The sequence below is a fragment of the Schistocerca gregaria genome, chromosome 2 (assembly GCF_023897955.1).
Source record: "Schistocerca gregaria isolate iqSchGreg1 chromosome 2, iqSchGreg1.2, whole genome shotgun sequence".
Classification (NCBI taxonomy): Eukaryota; Metazoa; Arthropoda; class Insecta; order Orthoptera; family Acrididae; genus Schistocerca; species Schistocerca gregaria.
The window spans coordinates 339,770,968-339,787,937 of NC_064921.1; the positions used below are offsets into that span (position 1 = coordinate 339,770,968).

At 45.1% G+C, this 16,970-nt stretch overlaps 1 protein-coding gene across 5 annotated transcripts in view; it reads right to left on the minus strand.

The window, feature by feature from the left end:
- Positions 1–16,970, minus strand: part of LOC126337007 (uncharacterized) — a 702,260-nt gene that overhangs the window by 113,463 nt on the left and 571,827 nt on the right. The window contains exon 1 of one of the 5 annotated variants that reach the window (XM_050001252.1): positions 16,370–16,822. The exons of the other annotated variants lie outside the window; for them this stretch is intronic. Within the exon in view, the coding sequence (XP_049857209.1) occupies positions 16,370–16,708 (339 nt within the window). The 5' untranslated portion in view covers positions 16,709–16,822. Of the gene's footprint in view, positions 1–16,369; positions 16,823–16,970 lie in introns of those variants that run through there. 5 annotated transcript variants of the gene reach the window in all.

Below are 16,970 nucleotides of genomic sequence, written 5' to 3' on the forward strand. Positions count from 1 at the left end.
ATGCAACCTTTATCGCTTAAGAAAGAAATGGTACCAAACATCACATAAGAATCTTGCGTCATAAAAAAATATTTCTAGTGAACCAGTACCAGTTGAACACGAATAAAATGTGAGGTAGTTTGTTTTATTTAACGCTTTTGTTTTTCAGATTTCCTTCCATCTTCGATCGAATATCTATAAGCAGCGACAGGGGCAGACAAGTGTTCGTCTTAGATCAATTAATATTATTGTCTTGATGGTTCTTCCAGTACTGTTGCGACGACTTTCTCTCCATTTACTGAGCATAAATGGACTAAGGGTCCATTTCTGACGCAGTCAACCACAACTCTTTTAAGCAGACGGGACGTTGACCCTAGCATGCTGTAATAACTCAGACGAACCGAAATCATAACAGGGCGTTCGACATCTTGCCTCACTTCAGTTTGATGTGAAATTCCAAAGGCTAGTACAGTACCCGAGGATATGCGTTTGTTATGAGTATTCTGGGAGAATTTACGCATCTGTATATGTTCTCCCTATAGTTACGTCTGGTTAAAACGAGATGTCTTTTGTCTTTTCAACGATAGCGTCATAATTGCTTTGCGGTTGAATAAAACTAGGAAGACACAGAAACCACAATGAGATTTAAGTCGTATGGATTGTTGACTGTGTGACCCCGTGCAATAAATTCAACCAACCTTAGGAAGGATTTACCATCTGTGTTTATCTTCACGCGTTTCTTTCATGAGGTGTCATTTTCGTTGCTTAAGTTCATGTGTTCAGTGTAGATGTGTGAGATGCATTCATGTTGATGGCAGAATCGTGGATTTGAATTGTTGATGACAATGGGAATGAGGAGGTATTGAGTAGAATTGGGGAGAAGAGAAGCTTGTGGCACAACTTGACTAGAAGAAGGGACCGGTTGGTAGGACATGTTCTGAGACATCGAGGGATCACCAATTTAGTATTGGAGGGCAGCGTGGAGGGTAAAAATCGTAGAGGGAGACCAAGAGATGAATACAGTAAGCAGATTCAGAAGGATGTAGGCTGCAGTAGGTACTGGGAGATGAAGAAGCTTGCACAGGATAGAGTAGCATGGAGAGTTGCATCAAACCAGTCTCAGGACTGAAGACAACAACAACAACAAATGGGAAGTAAGGGAAGCACGATGTGGGTCGCAGCCTTCTACTCTAAAATAGTGCTATTGGCAGCGACAAGATCATAATAATCACTGTTGCATGTCCACACTTCATGAGACTCGCCGAGGTCGCTAAAGCACGCCAGTTACATTCAGTCCAAAGTAGCCATTTCGAGTCCTGGTAATGGGAGAAGTTTGACTGTAATGGGAGGAGTGTATCATCAGACCCTGCACCGTCTATATAGTTTAAACTGTATAAGAGTATGTGACACTGTTGGTGGTGATGGTACCGCCGTATGAAGATTATATTCTCTGGATGTCTCTTTGGTACAATTCGAGGGGAGTAGGCTGTATGATCGCATCAAATTTCTCGCTCTCAAATTATTTCGGGTTATCCACAGGTACAAAAACGCACAATTAAATAACACAACCACTACTCACACTTTACACTATATCGGCACATATCCGACATACAGATCACACCAATTTCCGAAGTGTCGTCCAACAGAAATAATTGCCCGTGCTGTGAGCCATAATGACATAATGAAGTTAAATGCAATGGTAGCCATTGAAACTGCAATTCCAACTAGAATAAAAACAAGATTTTACTTAATGACCGTATAAAGTACTGTAGGAAAAACATGAAACTGAGCTTCGATGAGAGATACGGGTACGTCATTCCAGGCTTTTTCAGCTTTGAGCCAGAATTCATCAGCCGGCCGCTGTGGCCGAGTGGTTCTAGGCCCTTCAGTCCGGAACCTATCTGCTGCTACGGTCGCAGGTTCGACTCCTGTTTCGGGCATGGATGTGTGTGATGTCCTTAGGTTAGTTAGGTTTATGTAGTTCTAAGTCTAGGGGATTGATGACCTCAGAAGTTAAGTCACATAGTGCCTAGAGCCATTTGAACCAGAATTCATCAATCGTAGTGACTGACTAGTGGTGCCACGTCAGTCTGTCAGGAAACAATGACCAGATGTTTTCAGTGAGTGAGAGAGGTGGAGAACATGCTTTCCAGGTCAACAGCCGGACAGCACGGGCAACATTCCGTTTTACGTTATCTTGTCTCGTAGATAGGGCACAACAACACGTCTTAACATGCCAGAAATTTAACTCCTGCTGTGGAAATTCCCGCCTACACAATGGCATGTCGTACCTCGACGTCAGGTGATGAGGCCATATGACAATCTTGGTGATACCTGGCAACGTTCCTTCTCCTTGCAGCCTCCACAAGCGATTACGTCCAACGCGATGCTGTACACAGAACAAGAACTTGCTGAGAAGACGACAAGCTGCTGCCCCTGTGTCCACTGTCAGGCGCAACACTCGTCTCGCCTCTGCCTATTGCTGCGCCAAAGAGCAGTCGAAGTTATGGACGCCGTGCTGACAGTCCGTGGTGCTCCACACGTCATCGAACTGAGCGTGTGAATTCTTATCTTCCTGTAAACAAGTTCATTTGCTGACTCTTTCTGGCAGACAAACTGCATGCTGTCCGGGACTCGAACCTGGGACTTTTGCCTTTCGCGGGCGAGTGCTCTATCGAGTGATCTATCCGAGCACGAATCACTACCCACCCTCACAGATTTAATTCCGCCAATATCTTTCAAAGTCGCGGTAAGCCATTTCCTGACTAAAGGTGCGCGATGTAGCTGTACATTCCAGTTTGACCCAGCGAAAAATAAGTCTGTCCTCTCGGGCGCTAGTCGCAATTTGTTTGACAGTCATGGGATCCCCGTAAACGCTATCAGCAATACCGTGGAACGATGAACAGCAGTCTCTGGTGGACGTTTATCCTCCTTGCACGAGACATGACGAAATCTCATTCTAGCAAAATTCATCAAATGCGATTTCTGAATGAGGGGCCGGCTTCGTAATCTCTCGTTATATACAGAAAACTTTACGCCCACTTAACTTGCTTAGTTGTGTTGAAACGCTAATCATTTGCACATTCAAGCATGTGTTCAAATGTGTGTGAAATCTTATGGGACTTAACTGCTAAGGTCATCAGTCCCTAAGCTTACACACTGGACTCGCATTCGGGAGGACGACGGTTCAATCCCGTGTCCGGCCATCCTGATTTAGGTTTTCCGTGATTTCCCTAAATCACTCCAGGCAAATGCCGGGATGGTTCCTCTGAAAGGGCACAGCCGACTTCCTTACCCATCCTTCTCTAATCCGATGAGACCGATGACCACGCTGTCTGGTCTCCTTCCCCAAACCAACCAACCAACCTAAGCTTACACACTACTTAACTTAAATTATCCTAAGGACAAACACACACACCCATGCCCGAGGGAGGATTCGAACCTCCGCCGGAACCAGCCGCACAGTCCATGACTGCAGCGCCTTAGACCGCTCGGCATCCAAGCATCTCATGTCATGTCACGGCAAATTGCTGTCTCAAGACAAAGGAATTAATGACATTAGCTGCTAATGGGCATTGATTTAAATCAGTGGGGAAAGTTGAAAAATTGTGCCGGGCCGGAATTCGAACGCGGGCTCCTGCTCACTACGCAGGTGCGCTGACCATTGCACCATCCGGACACAGTGGTCATCGAAATTGCACGGACTGCCATAGCACGCCTCCCGTCAGACTCAAATACTCAAACTCATACATACATCACTGATGTAGTGCTCCTTGCTCATTTACCTAGAGAGGTTTGCGCAGTGGTTAGCACACTGGACTCGCGCTCGGGAGGGCGACGGTTCAATCCCTCGTCCGGCCATCCTGATTTAGGTTTTCCGTGATTTCCCTAAACAGCTCCAGGCAAATGCCGGGATGGTTCCTTTCAAAGGGCACACAGTTTTAATCTGCCAGGAAGTTTCAACACTAACACCCAGTCATCTCGAGGCAGGTGAAAACCCCTGACCCCGTCGGGAATCGAACCCGGGACCCCGTGCTCGGGAAGCGAGAACGCGACCGCGAGACCACGAGCTGCGGACTCTGCGTAGTAAGGAGGAGACCTGGGTTCGAATCCCGGTCAAGTATAATATCAATGCCCACTAACAGCTAATGTCATTAATTCCTTTGTGTTTTGATTTATAATCGCTACTGGTCAGATTTAACACGCGAGAATGGCGTATAGCCTGTTGATCAAAGTGAAGACAACAAACAAGTCCGCTTCCTCTTCTAGCCGCTTCTAATGACCTTGTCGTCGACGGGACGTTGAACTCTTTAAAGTCCCTCTTCTATTGAAAAACTGGTGAAGAAAATTCCTTCCGCCGCCCGGACCGGAACCGAACAGAGCGCCAACCGCGCTAACGTGCGTTAGCGACTTCGAAGATTGAGAAACCGGCGGTGGCAGGAGACGGCGGAAGCACGGCCGCCCAGACGAGAAGGCGGTCGCTCCTCAAGGTCTGCCCGCCAGCGCAGTGTCTCGCCGTCAATAGCTAGGCCGGTCAATCAGGCGATAACGCCGTCACGTGACGGTAAAGTACGCCACTTCGCGACGAGGAAGCCGGCGCCTTACTCCACCGCGGCGGCTGCTCTCTCGCACAGACTGCTGACGTCCTTGGCGTTACATTACCACCCGTGCACTGCCGCCGCCGTCGTCTTCGGCGGCAGCTGACGTACTCGCTCGGCGGCGCGCACAGTCATTTGAACAGTGCAACCGATCGTGGGCTCGTTCTCGGCACGTTAAAACATGTTGATCAGCAGGCAGGAATACTTTGACCTGCCTCATTATGAGAGCCATGTTATACACTGAAGCGCCAAAGAAACTGGTATAGGCAGGCGTATTCAAATATACAGGGATAAGTCGAGGCTGCGGTCGGCAAAGCCTATATAAGACAACAAGTGTCTGGCGCCGTTGTTAGATCGGTTACGAGTCTGAACGTGGTGTTACTGTCAGCGCATGAGCGATGGGACACAGCATCTCCGAGGTAACGATGTGGAGATTTTCCCGTACGACCATTTCACGAGTGTACCGTGAATATCAGAAATCCGGTAAAACATCGAATCTCCGCCATCGCTGCGGTCGTAAAAAGATCCTGCAAGAACGGGACCAACGACGTCTGAAGAGAATCGTTCAACGTGGCAGAAGTGGAACTATTCCGCAAATTGCTGCAGATTTCAGTGCTGCGCCATCAACAAGTGTCAGTGTGCGAACTATTCAGCGAAACATTATCGATATGGGCTTTCGGAGCCGAAGGCCGACTCATGTAGCCTTGATGAATGCACGACACAAAACTTTAAGCCTCGCCTGCGGCCGTCAACACCGACATTGGGCTGTTGATGACTGGAAACATGCTGCCTGGTCGGACAAGTCTCGTTTCAAATTGTATCGATCGGATGGACGCGTACGGGTATGAAGACAACCTTGTGAATCCATGGACCCTGCATGTCAGCAGGGGACTGTTCAAATGGTTCAAATGGCTCTGAGTACTATGCGACTTAACTTCTGAGGTCATCAGTCGCCTAGAACTTAGAACTAATTAAACCTAACTAACCTACGGACATCACACACATCCATGCCCGAGGCAGGATTCGAACTTGCGACCGTAGCGGTCGCTCGGCTCCAGACTGTAGCGCCTAGAACCGCACGGGAGACTGTTCAAGCTGGTGGCGGCTCTGTAATTAGTGGAGGAGGGGGGCGTGTACAGTTTGAATGATAGGGTACCCGGGATACGTCTAAATACTGTCTGATCACCTGCATCCATTCATGTCCATTGCGCATTCCGACGGATTTGGGCAATTTCAGCAGGACAATGCGACACCCCACACGTCGAGAATTGCTACAGAGTGGCTCCAGGAACACTGATCCGAGTTTGAACACTTCCGCTGGCCTCCAAACTCCCGAGACATTAACATTACTGAGCATCATCTAAAGTAGCTGGATGTGACAGGCTAGCACTGACAGATCTCCATGCGTATTCTGGTGCCGTGATGTCTGCAGTACTTCCCACACTGCTGTTCCAGGTTCCGTGGCAAACCGGTCGAGATCAGGAAATTTTAAGCTCTTTATTCTACGAAATAATGAGCACTATCGACAGGGATGTCAAACTGATTCCGTATTTTTAGATTTCCAAAAGGCTTTTGACACTGTTCCTCACGAACGGTATCTAATCAAATCACGTGCTTATGGAATATTGCCTCCGTTGTGCGACTGGATTCGTGACTTCTTGTCAGAAAGGTCACAGTTCTTAGTAACTGATGGAAAGTCACTGAGTAAAACATAAGTAATATCTGGCGTTCCCCAAGGAAGTGTTATAGGTCATTTACTGTTCCTGATCTACATAAACGATTTAGGAAACAATCTGGGCGGTGCTGCATATACAGTCTTGTTAGGTAATTCATCCAATGATAAAAACCAACTGCAAAATGATTTGGACAAGATAGTTGTATGGTACGAAAAGTGGCAATTCACTCTAAATAATGAAAAGGTGAAGCCGTCCACATGAGCACTAAACAGAATCAGCTTAATTTCGGTTATACGATAAATCACAACAAATATGAGGGCTGTGAATTCAACTAAATACTTATGGATTACAAATACGAATATCTTGAACACCCAGAAGATGCAACAGGTCAACCAAAGAGGGTGCTTATACTTCGCTTGTCCGCCCTCTTCTGGAGAATTGCTGTGTCGCGTGAGATCCGCATCGGTTAGGATTGACGGAGGGCGTCGAAAAATTTCAAAGGAGGGCAACTCGTTTTGTATTGTTGAGAAATGGGGGGGAGGGGAGAGTGTCACGGATATGTTACGCGAATTGGGCTGGCAATCATTGAAACAAAGGCATTTTTCGTACGGCATGTTCTTCTCATGAAATTTCAATCGCCAAGTTTCTCCTCAGAGTGTTAAAACCTTTGCTTGGCGCCAACCTACATAGAGAGAAACGATCATCATAATAAAATAAGAGCAATAAGAGCTCGCACAGGAAGATTTGATCCTTCGGTGGGCGCGCCTGCGGCAGATAGCCATAAGATTTAGTTTTCTGTTAGTATAACAGATAGCGTAACAGTTGCGCCAAATCGCATCGTATCGTATCGTGGGTATTAGTTTACAGTCATGTTCTAATGAGAAAATGAACATGCAGATGCTATTATACAACGCTTCAAAACGAGGCAAATCAGAACAGCAAACCGGGTGCAAGAGAATAACTCAACCTAAATTCGCTTTGGCGTCCGATTTTTCTGCTACACGGTTCACTAACTATTTTCGTTTCGATTGGAGTCTATACTGTGAGGTTTACGAGCTTGCACAGAACTTTATCTTTTCTGAATATTGTTATACCCAAATGCTAACTGTAAGTGAAGAAAAACTGGCTTTGTTCTTGAGGAAATGTTTACGTAACTTTCTTGCAAAAACAACCTAAACATTAAGTCAGGTATTCTCGTACCTCAGCAGCTTAAGATTTTCCACACGAACCTAATAAATATTTTATTTAAATTTATTGGTGACTGCTACATCTCCATCAATACTCCACAAGCCACTTCATGGAGTGTGGTGGAGGGTACTTCTGGTACCACTAACTGAACCTCCCTTCGCTGTTCGATTCGTGAATGGCGCGTGGGAAGAAGACTGATAGTAAACCTCTCTATTAGCTCTGATTTCTCAACTTTTCTCGTTGCCGTCATTTAGCGAGACATTTGTGAGAGGAAGTAACAGAACCAGCCTTTGCCTGAAAAGTATTCTCTCGCAATTTCAATATCAAAACCTCACAGTGATGCACAACACCTGTCTTGTAGCGTCTTCCACTGGAGATTTTCGAGAATCTCTGTAATACTCTCGCGCTACAAAACGATCTCGTGACGAAACGTGCCACTTTTTTGGGTCTGCTCCATCTCTTCTATCGGTCCTATCTGGTAAAGACCCCAGAGTGATCAACAGTGCTCCAGAATCGGTTGAAAAAGCGCTCTGTAAGCCACTTCTTTCATGGATGTATTACATTTCCTTGCAATTCGCCCTATGAATCTCAGTCTGGCGTCTGATTTCCCTAATATTTGTTTTCTGTGGTCATTCCACTTCAGATCGCTCAGGAAAGATATTTCTAGATATTTTACGGTAGTCACTATATCCAGAAATTTGTCATCAACAGTGTAGTTGTACAGTAGTAGACTTCTTTTCCCATGTATGCGCAATATCTTACATTTATTTGCGTTCAGGGTAAACTGCCCGTTCATCAATCATCTACAGAGCCTTCTGCAAATTGTTACTGTCTTCTGGAGCTCGACGTTCTTAAGGACAACCACATCATCTGCGAAGAGCCGTAACGACCTTCCTCGCATTGGTTCAAATGGTTCAAATGGCTCTGAGCACTATGCGACTTAACTTCTGAGGTCATCAGCCGCCTAGAACTTAGAACTAATTAAACCTAACTAACCTAAGGACATCACACACATCCATGCCCGAGGCAGGATTCGAACCTGCGACCGCAGCGGTCGCTCGGTTCCAGACTGTAGCGCCCAGAACCGCACGGCCACTCCGACCGGCTCCTCGCATTCTAGTAAATCATTTATATACACTGTAAACAGTAACGGTTCTATCACACTTCCTTGGGGTATTTGCTATCAAACCCATCCTTTCCCTTTCATATTCGTTTATCTTATGGTCCTGTGTTTTGACATCCACGGATCAACGCAATAAATTTGTCTCTATTCCACGCAGTGCTTGTTTGTTTTGTTGTCGCTATCCAACATCTTGAACTATATAGCGCCAACGGGAAAATGTCAAGTTCGTGAACATTAACCTTAAGATGATTGGGTACTTTATACACAGTACTCCAGAAACTTACGTAATTTCAGCCACGCATTGTTAACCCGTGTTTGGGCGTCTGTAAAGTCTCACCATCCCAAGTTATGTGAGAGCTACGGAAGGTACCACTATCCAAGATGCAGATACCAGATATTCAAGTTTCCTTGGCTTTTAATTTCTGGTCGTCATTTCTTATGCGATTCTTCCAGCTCAACGATGAATTTCTGAAAACTTGATGGGATCGATCAGAGAGAAGCATACTATCGGCAAAATTGTCCGAGGATAGGGTTCCTGAATACCTGCTATCGCTGTGACATGGACAATAGGGCGAGTTACATCTCATCTCAGACCTTGGTGCACATCGCCACTGAATGGAAAAGAAGGAAAACTTCTAATCAGGCAGAGAGCAGCACTCGAAACGTACGGTAGAGGGTCTGTTAAATCGCATGTAGACTTCTGGAATATTGCAGTCACGAATGCTTTCAAAGTGTATTCGTGGTGCCAAAGAAACTCCGTCTTTGCTTTCCGTCTTCAGGCCACGAATGGCCTACCGAGACCATCCGACCGCCACGTCATCCTCAGTGGAGGATATGGATAGGAGGGGCGTGGGGTCAGCACACCGCTCTCCCGGTCGAGTGGCTCCGCAATTGGCATCACGAGGCTGAGTGCACCCCGAAAAATGGCAACGGCGCATGGAGGCCTGGATGGTCACCCATCCAAGTGCCGGCCACTCCGACATCCACCGAAAGCATCCAGTGGTGCCAAAGAAAACCACAGAAATTCTCTCGTGCTGCAAGTCTGCCCTTAAAGCCCTGTGGTCATTCAGCTGTAGTTGCAGACGTGCGACCTCTCCTTTTGGAAATGCTGATATGAAGCACACAACGTCTCTCGTCGGAGAATGTTGTCCGTCGTCTGTCAGCAAGAGTTCAGTTTCCATATTACAGAGAGATATCGTTCCAATCGTCGTTAGCACTGATGCAAGCACTATTCAGCCCCTTAAGAGCCCTACGCACTGTAAAACTAGCTGCCTTTCGTGGCGGAAACGATTGTGGTCCCCCCGTGTTGTATTTGGACTGTTAACCTTATCACCGTAGCAACCTGTTGGTCTTCACGCACCGCGCTAGTCGTACTCCATCACTGACAAAAATGTCTTTGGAAACTTTGCTGTTTCCACACCATTATTCGCAATGTCATTAGTACACACGCGGCATATTTTTACGACACAGGCAGGCGAACTGTTCACAAATTCTGTCATTTTAGAAATACTCATCCCTCTTTCGTAAATGATAAGTCGTTTCATTTAGCTATCGCAGCAGTTAGCAAAATATGCACCAAAAGTCTCATTTTTACTCACTCGCCGACGTGACGGCACGTTGCTTAGCCACTGAAATCCTATGAGGGAGCACAGTGCTTCAAGTCTCCGCCGGCTATCCACATTTAGGTATTCCGTGGTTTTCTTAAACGATTTTTGGTAAATGCTGCAATCATTCCTTTGAAAAGCACACAGCTAATTTCCCTCCCCATTCTTGAGCAATCCAAGCATGTACTCCATTTCTAGTGACTTCATCGTCAACGGGGCTTTGAAATCCTAATCTTACTGTCCCTTCTATTAACTTCGGCAGTCCGTACGACATGTCACACACAATACTCAGACGTCGTATCTAGCATGCAGTGATTCTTGTGTGACCTGAAAACTGAAGTGTACCTGTAGGAGAACAAGGAGCTTTGATGAAGCTGTCATCCTACTTTTTTTTTTTTTTTTTGCATCCTCCTGGAGGTAGCTTATTACTGCGGCTCATCGTTCGTAGTCCTCAACAGATTCTGCTTTGCGTCGCCAGATTAAAACAAATAGTCCGCCATAACATGGTCAACTCCCCATACTGTTGTAAATCAGTTCCGCGTATTGGCCCTGATGCACCACTTAGTACTGACCAACCACCGCATCATCCTAGCGTCTTAAGGATGCGTTACGAGGGGAGAGGGGGGGGGGGGGGAACCCATGGTGTCAGCACACCGATCTCCCGAGTGTTGTCAGCTTCCCAGACCTTGCAGCCGCTACTTCTCATTCAAGTAGCACCTCAGTTGGCATCATGAGGTTGAGTACACCCCGTTCCAGTCCTCCAGCTAAGGAAAAATCCTTGACATTGCCCAGAATAGAATATGTGTGCCGGCGGTTCTAGGCTCTACAGCCTGGAATCGCGCGACCGCTACAGTTGCACGTTCGAATCATGCCTCGGGCATGGATGTGTGTGATGCCCTTAGGTTAGTTAGGTTTAAATAGTTCTAAGTTCTAGGGGACTGATGACCTCAGAAGTTAATTCCCATAGTACTCAGAGCCATTTGAACCTGTGTCCTCCGTATAGTAGTCACATTAGGTGACCACTTAGTTACAGAGGGGAACTGCGACTGAAATTTTTATCAGCATGTCATTTAATAACACAATATGAAATTCTGAGTTGTAGCAAGTTCTGCATGGCCTAGTGGAGGCTACATCGGTTGAATCTGAGAATGACTTCACTTACCTAGTAAAATCTACGACAGAGACCATATGAACTGGAATGGTGAAGGTGATAAGAATTTACTAATCACTCTAAATTTATTGCTTGTGGCTTCACCAATTAACCGAGGATGGGGCAAGCAACTGTTATATTTCCTAGTTTACGATTTGTTTGTTAAATAGGGTACACAGTAATCTAGGTTTCTGTAACAGTAGGTCTAAGAACTAACGTAATAATGAAAACAAAAAGCGTAATCAACTTCCATTTAAGTGCTGCTATAGTATTTTGTATTGCTACAAAAGGACCCTCCTTTATTATGTGTTTATTGTAATACATAAGAAAAAATGTGTGCCTCCTAATAGCCGGCCAGTGTGACCGAGCGGTCCTAGGCGCTTCAGTCCGGAACCGCGCGACTGCTACGGTCGCAGGTTCGAATCCTGTCTCGAGCATGGATGTGTGTGATGTTCTTACGTTAATTAGATTTAAGTAGTTCTAAGTTCTAGGGGACTGATGACTTCAGATGTTAAGTCCCATAGTGCTCAGAGCCATTTGAACCATTTTTTGAGCCTCCTAATCTGGGACAAATCTTAGAAATGATGCCACTCCAGCTTATTGCTTATTCAGTCAGCTTCTGATTTAGCATAACGAGGCTGAGTGAATCTTACTACAGCTGTTACCGCAGTAATGAAAAACACCCCAAACAGTCACAGGGAATCGAACCCGAGATGACCGCGTCACTGGCTGGATGATGCTAACCACGAGGCCTCGCCGGCAGTCATGTAAATACATCGAAGGTCGAGACTGAAATTTATTGGATATACAATTTAGAAAAGTCCACAGGCGTTCTTACCAGACCGTGATCGTTTAAGTATACAGCGCGTAACAAAAGCGTCTGTTAACAGTTGAAAATCCTCTAATTCGCGGAATTGTGTAGGTAGAGAGGTAAGACTTGACACACACGTGTGAAATTACATGTGGTTTTATTGAAACCAAAAAGGAGCGCAAAACCGGGTCAACAAAATGGAAATGAGCGTTTGGCGTCATTGGCCGCGAGGCCCCTTACGGGGCAGGTCAACAGATGGCGTTGGACTGCAATATGTCACTGACGCACATGAGAATCGTGTATAAAATAAACTGTAGTTAGAGCAGGAGTCAGATGCGCCAGCATTCACGGTATGTTGACTTTACCCGAAAAGGCACTGTTTGTGAAGCTTTGCTACCAAAGTGGAGAATCCGCTACTGCAGCTTTACGATCCTATCTCCGAAAGAAGGGTGCTGCTTTTCAAACTGTCATATTGACGGGTGCGAGGTAGGCAGATATGTTATACAGTCCCTAGCCTGGCAGATGAACACATGCGGGAAAGAGCGACTTTTAAGCAGGATGACGCTCCGTCTCACATTACTACACGTCCCCATACCTCAGTCTGCGTGATTATTGACTGTGGGGTTACCCGAAGCCGCAAGTTTACCGCTATCGTCCGACCCGTTTTTGACCATACCTACTGATACGCTGCAGAGTGTTGTTCACATTATTGTCCTTTGACTATAGGTATTGTTGATGAATAATGGCCAACATTTGTTATTAAGCATTTGATACAAAGAACATCAACTATGCTAAAAATCAACTGTTATACTAATTATTACTTCTGTATCATATGAAGCGGCACCTTTCGATCATTTTGTGCACTCGTTTTGGTTTCAATAGAATCCTCTCTCATTTCAAGAATGCATTTCAAGTTTTAGCTCTGTATCTACATTATTGCGTTAAGTATTAAATTATCATATATTAACTGACTAGTGAGTCAATCTGTGTGTATTTTGAAACGCTGGTGCTATAAACGATTATAATAAGTATCAAAGAGTCATCATTAGTAGCAAAAGTTATCGTTAAATACAGTCGCCCATAACACACAGACGAAGCAGCTGTGGATTTACCCTGCCACACTCAGTTTTCTGCTACGTGTTTATTTACTAAAGCCAAACTTTTTTTTTGATAAGTGGACACGGCGAAGACATAAAAGTCACGGTCTAAGATATTTTGTAGTAAGCCCTTAAAATATTCCATCAAACAAAAGAGCATTAACGGGAATTACGATAATTCACATTCTGTATATACAGGGTGTATGATAATTAGTGGCGTAAACGCATGCAGTTGAAAGTACACAATACGAGAAACAAATAAGTCTCAATAAACATAGGGTCAAAAATGCATACCTTAAGAGCTACGAGCAATTTTTCATCTTCGATACTGTGAGGCAAATCTCTTATACTGCCATCTCTTTGCTTCACATATTTTGGGAAATGGTCATGTCGGCCAAAATAAGAAAAAATTTCCAGTAATGTGCTCTAAAATGCATATGCATACCTTAAGAGCTATGAGCACGTGATCATCTTCGCTACTTCGAAACACAACGCTTCTAATGAACAATTGCTCATAACATTTAGGGTATGTATTTTAGAGCAAATGTTTACTGGACGTTTTTTCTTGTTTTGGTCCTTTCTACTACTTCCCAAAATGTGGAAAGCAAAGAGCTTGCAATAGAAGAGATCTGATCGTAGATCAAAAATTGCTCGTAGCTCTTAAGGTATGCATTTTCGATGTTTACTGAGACTATTTTGCTTCCAGTATGGTGTACTTTCAACTGTAAGCGTTTACGCCACTAATTATGACACACCCTGTGTAACACAAATCATTTCACAGGGCAATTTTTTTGAGGAAAGAGTGTCACTGTGTATTCTGCACATCTCCTACGATACTCTTCGTTATCAGTTACTTTTTAGAATTGCCATAACTCCTCAGCCATACAAACAACAGCTTTGTCGCATATGTTGTTTTGAATTGAGTAATTATCGCGAATATTTTCTCTGTGATTAATCGTTACGTAAATTTCGAGAGAGACTAAGAACAAGTGTTCCGTTACAGAGTTAAAAAGACCACATTTCACGGCTATAATGTAGGGAATAAAATGTGAATATTACATATCAGCAATAAAATGCGTGTAATTATGACAGGATATCGCCAAGAGAGTGCAGGTGAAACTGATCACATAGATACAATAAGCATTTAGAATAAGATTTTCACTCTGCAGCGGAGTGTGCGCTGATATGAAACTTCCTGGCAGATTAAAACTGCGCGCCGGGCCGAGACTCGAACTTGGGACCTTTGCCTTTCGCGGGCAAGTGCTCTACTAACTGAGCTACCCAAGCACGACTCAGGCCCCGTCCTCACAGCCTCACATCTGCCAGTACCTCGTCTCCTACCTTCCAAACTTTACAGAAGCTCTTCTGCCATCCTTGCAGAACCAGCACTCCTGAAAGAAAGGATATTGCGGGGACATGGCTTAGCCACAGCCTGAGGGAAGTTTCCGGAATGAGATTTTCACTCTGCAGCTGGACTCTGCTGCTGCCGGCCCTCCCCTGCCCATAAGGGGTAGGTGAATGAAATTACAATAAAGAAAAAAAAGACGATTGTGAATGCTATGGGGTTTCGGATGTGACTGTGTAGCCATGACAAAGAGCTATATGATCATTTCTGACAAACAACGATAACATTCAAATTAAGTTGGTGTGACAAGATCAGAATTTATTCCTGCGAATACGTTGGGCCAAATTTTCGGAAAGTTCAGCAAATACAGGACTGAAAAATTGAACGTTTGACGTCATTGGCCGGCAGGCCCCTTACGGGGCAGGTCCGGCCGCCTTGGTGCAGGTCTTATTACATTCGACGCCACATTTGGCGACCTGCGCGCCGGATGGGGATGAAATGATGATGAAGTCAACACAACACCCCGTCCCTGAGCGGACAAAATCCCCGATCCAGGCTGGAATCGAATCCGGGCGCCTTCGGACGGCAGTCCGTCAGACTGACCATTTTTATTTATTTATTTTTCGCATTTTGTTCGTTGTTGATCGTTCTGTTTGGTCATTGCGGACGTTACATGACATCTGTTCAAGTTCGTTGTTGACTCCTTCACGCAGTTTCTTTATTACAGAGGCCAACCAGCTCTCTGACCGATCACGCTGAGCTACCGTGACGGCTACCATTCAGCTACTGGGGCAGACAGTACAGGACTAAAGCATAGATTTATTTAATATGGGGCTGTTGAGTAACTGGTCTGCCACTTTCTACTATCTTCAACGGCACGAAGAATAAAACTTTCAAGGGGGTTTCACTTTCTTCGTTATGACGTTTCCTCCGAGCAAAGAACAGTAATTGTACATAAACCACACAATACGTGAACCAACTATAACTTAAAGACCTTATTGGAAAAAACCAAAATAGTAGCACTTCAAGGGAAAACAAATTTCTTATAAGCTGCGAAAGAGACACCACTGAAAGGGTACTACGGTTTCAGAACGTCTCATGGACAATAATACAAGGTTTTAAAAAGCAAAAACCTCAAAAGAAACACAATTTAAAGTTGAGAAAGCTATGGCAGTTCAACATTGGCGTGTGGTTCAGAAACACGAATAATCTGTACACTCAATAATAAAATCTATGCAGCCGGGTTATACGTTTAGGATGCATTCTCTCCAAATGTATCCCAAATAATGACAAGAGGGAAGAACTAAATATAAAACCAGAGCTAAACCTCATGTCGGCAAGAACGTCACTATGGCTAAAACATACTCAATTTACAAAGGTAGGCAAAGTATCCGAAGTAATAACACGTCGAACCAATGGGGAAAACAAACACAGACAGAGGCATAGTATAGTATACACAGACAGAGGCATAGTATTATTTCTGAAATTAGTATAAGCTGGAAGGCTATCGTGAATGATAGCTTCTCTGAGCGTGCACTTCTTACTGGGAGTCACTAACTGCTCCTTGATATACCCTTTCCGTCTCTTTTAGTTATAAGGCAGGGTTCGACATCGAATCCGCACTTGTAGAGAAACTAAAATAACTTCGAAACGAGTAATGTAATACGACTAAAAAGTAACGACACTATATATTTTGAAACACACAGTTCAGAAACTATACATAATCTGTAGCAAGGTGGAACTCGTAAAAAAAGTTTGTCTTTCCTTGTGATTAATATCATTAACAACTGCCGCATACCTTGTCTCCTTCGTTGCTGGAATCCGCCGCAACAGTCCGAGACTTCTCTCCACAATAATTCGGTATTTTCTGTGTCGGAACAGCGTCTTGTTTCAGTATCTTCCTGAGTGGTAGTCCTAACAGTTCGTTCCTTAGATCCCGCGTATAATCCTCTGGCAGGAAATGCTCCGAACATATTCTGGCGCTTTCGACATTTACATCGTCCACTCGCTTACAGCGAGACACCCACACCTGCTGAAGTGCCGCGTCCTTCGGAAACCGGTGGTACACTATGTCCCGAGTTTTGTAGCCAACATTGGTGCACAGAGCAACGGAACAGCTACTCCTGTTTTTACTCATTCCACTGCTGAATATAGTTCAGAACTGAAGCGAAATGTGACTAAATTTGCCCGGAAAGTACGGAGCTAGGAGCAGCCGGCGCAACTGACCGCGCTCGAACGCAGCACTACTTCAATACTGGCTAGAGCGAAGTTCATGGCTGCAGCGGAGTCCGCCCAGTGACGTCACAGCGGGCAGCCGGAGCGACCGAGTTTTGCGTGGGAGCCCGAAGCGACCCTCCCCTCCTGGCCGGCTCAGTTCACTGCGAGGCACTAAGCTGGCT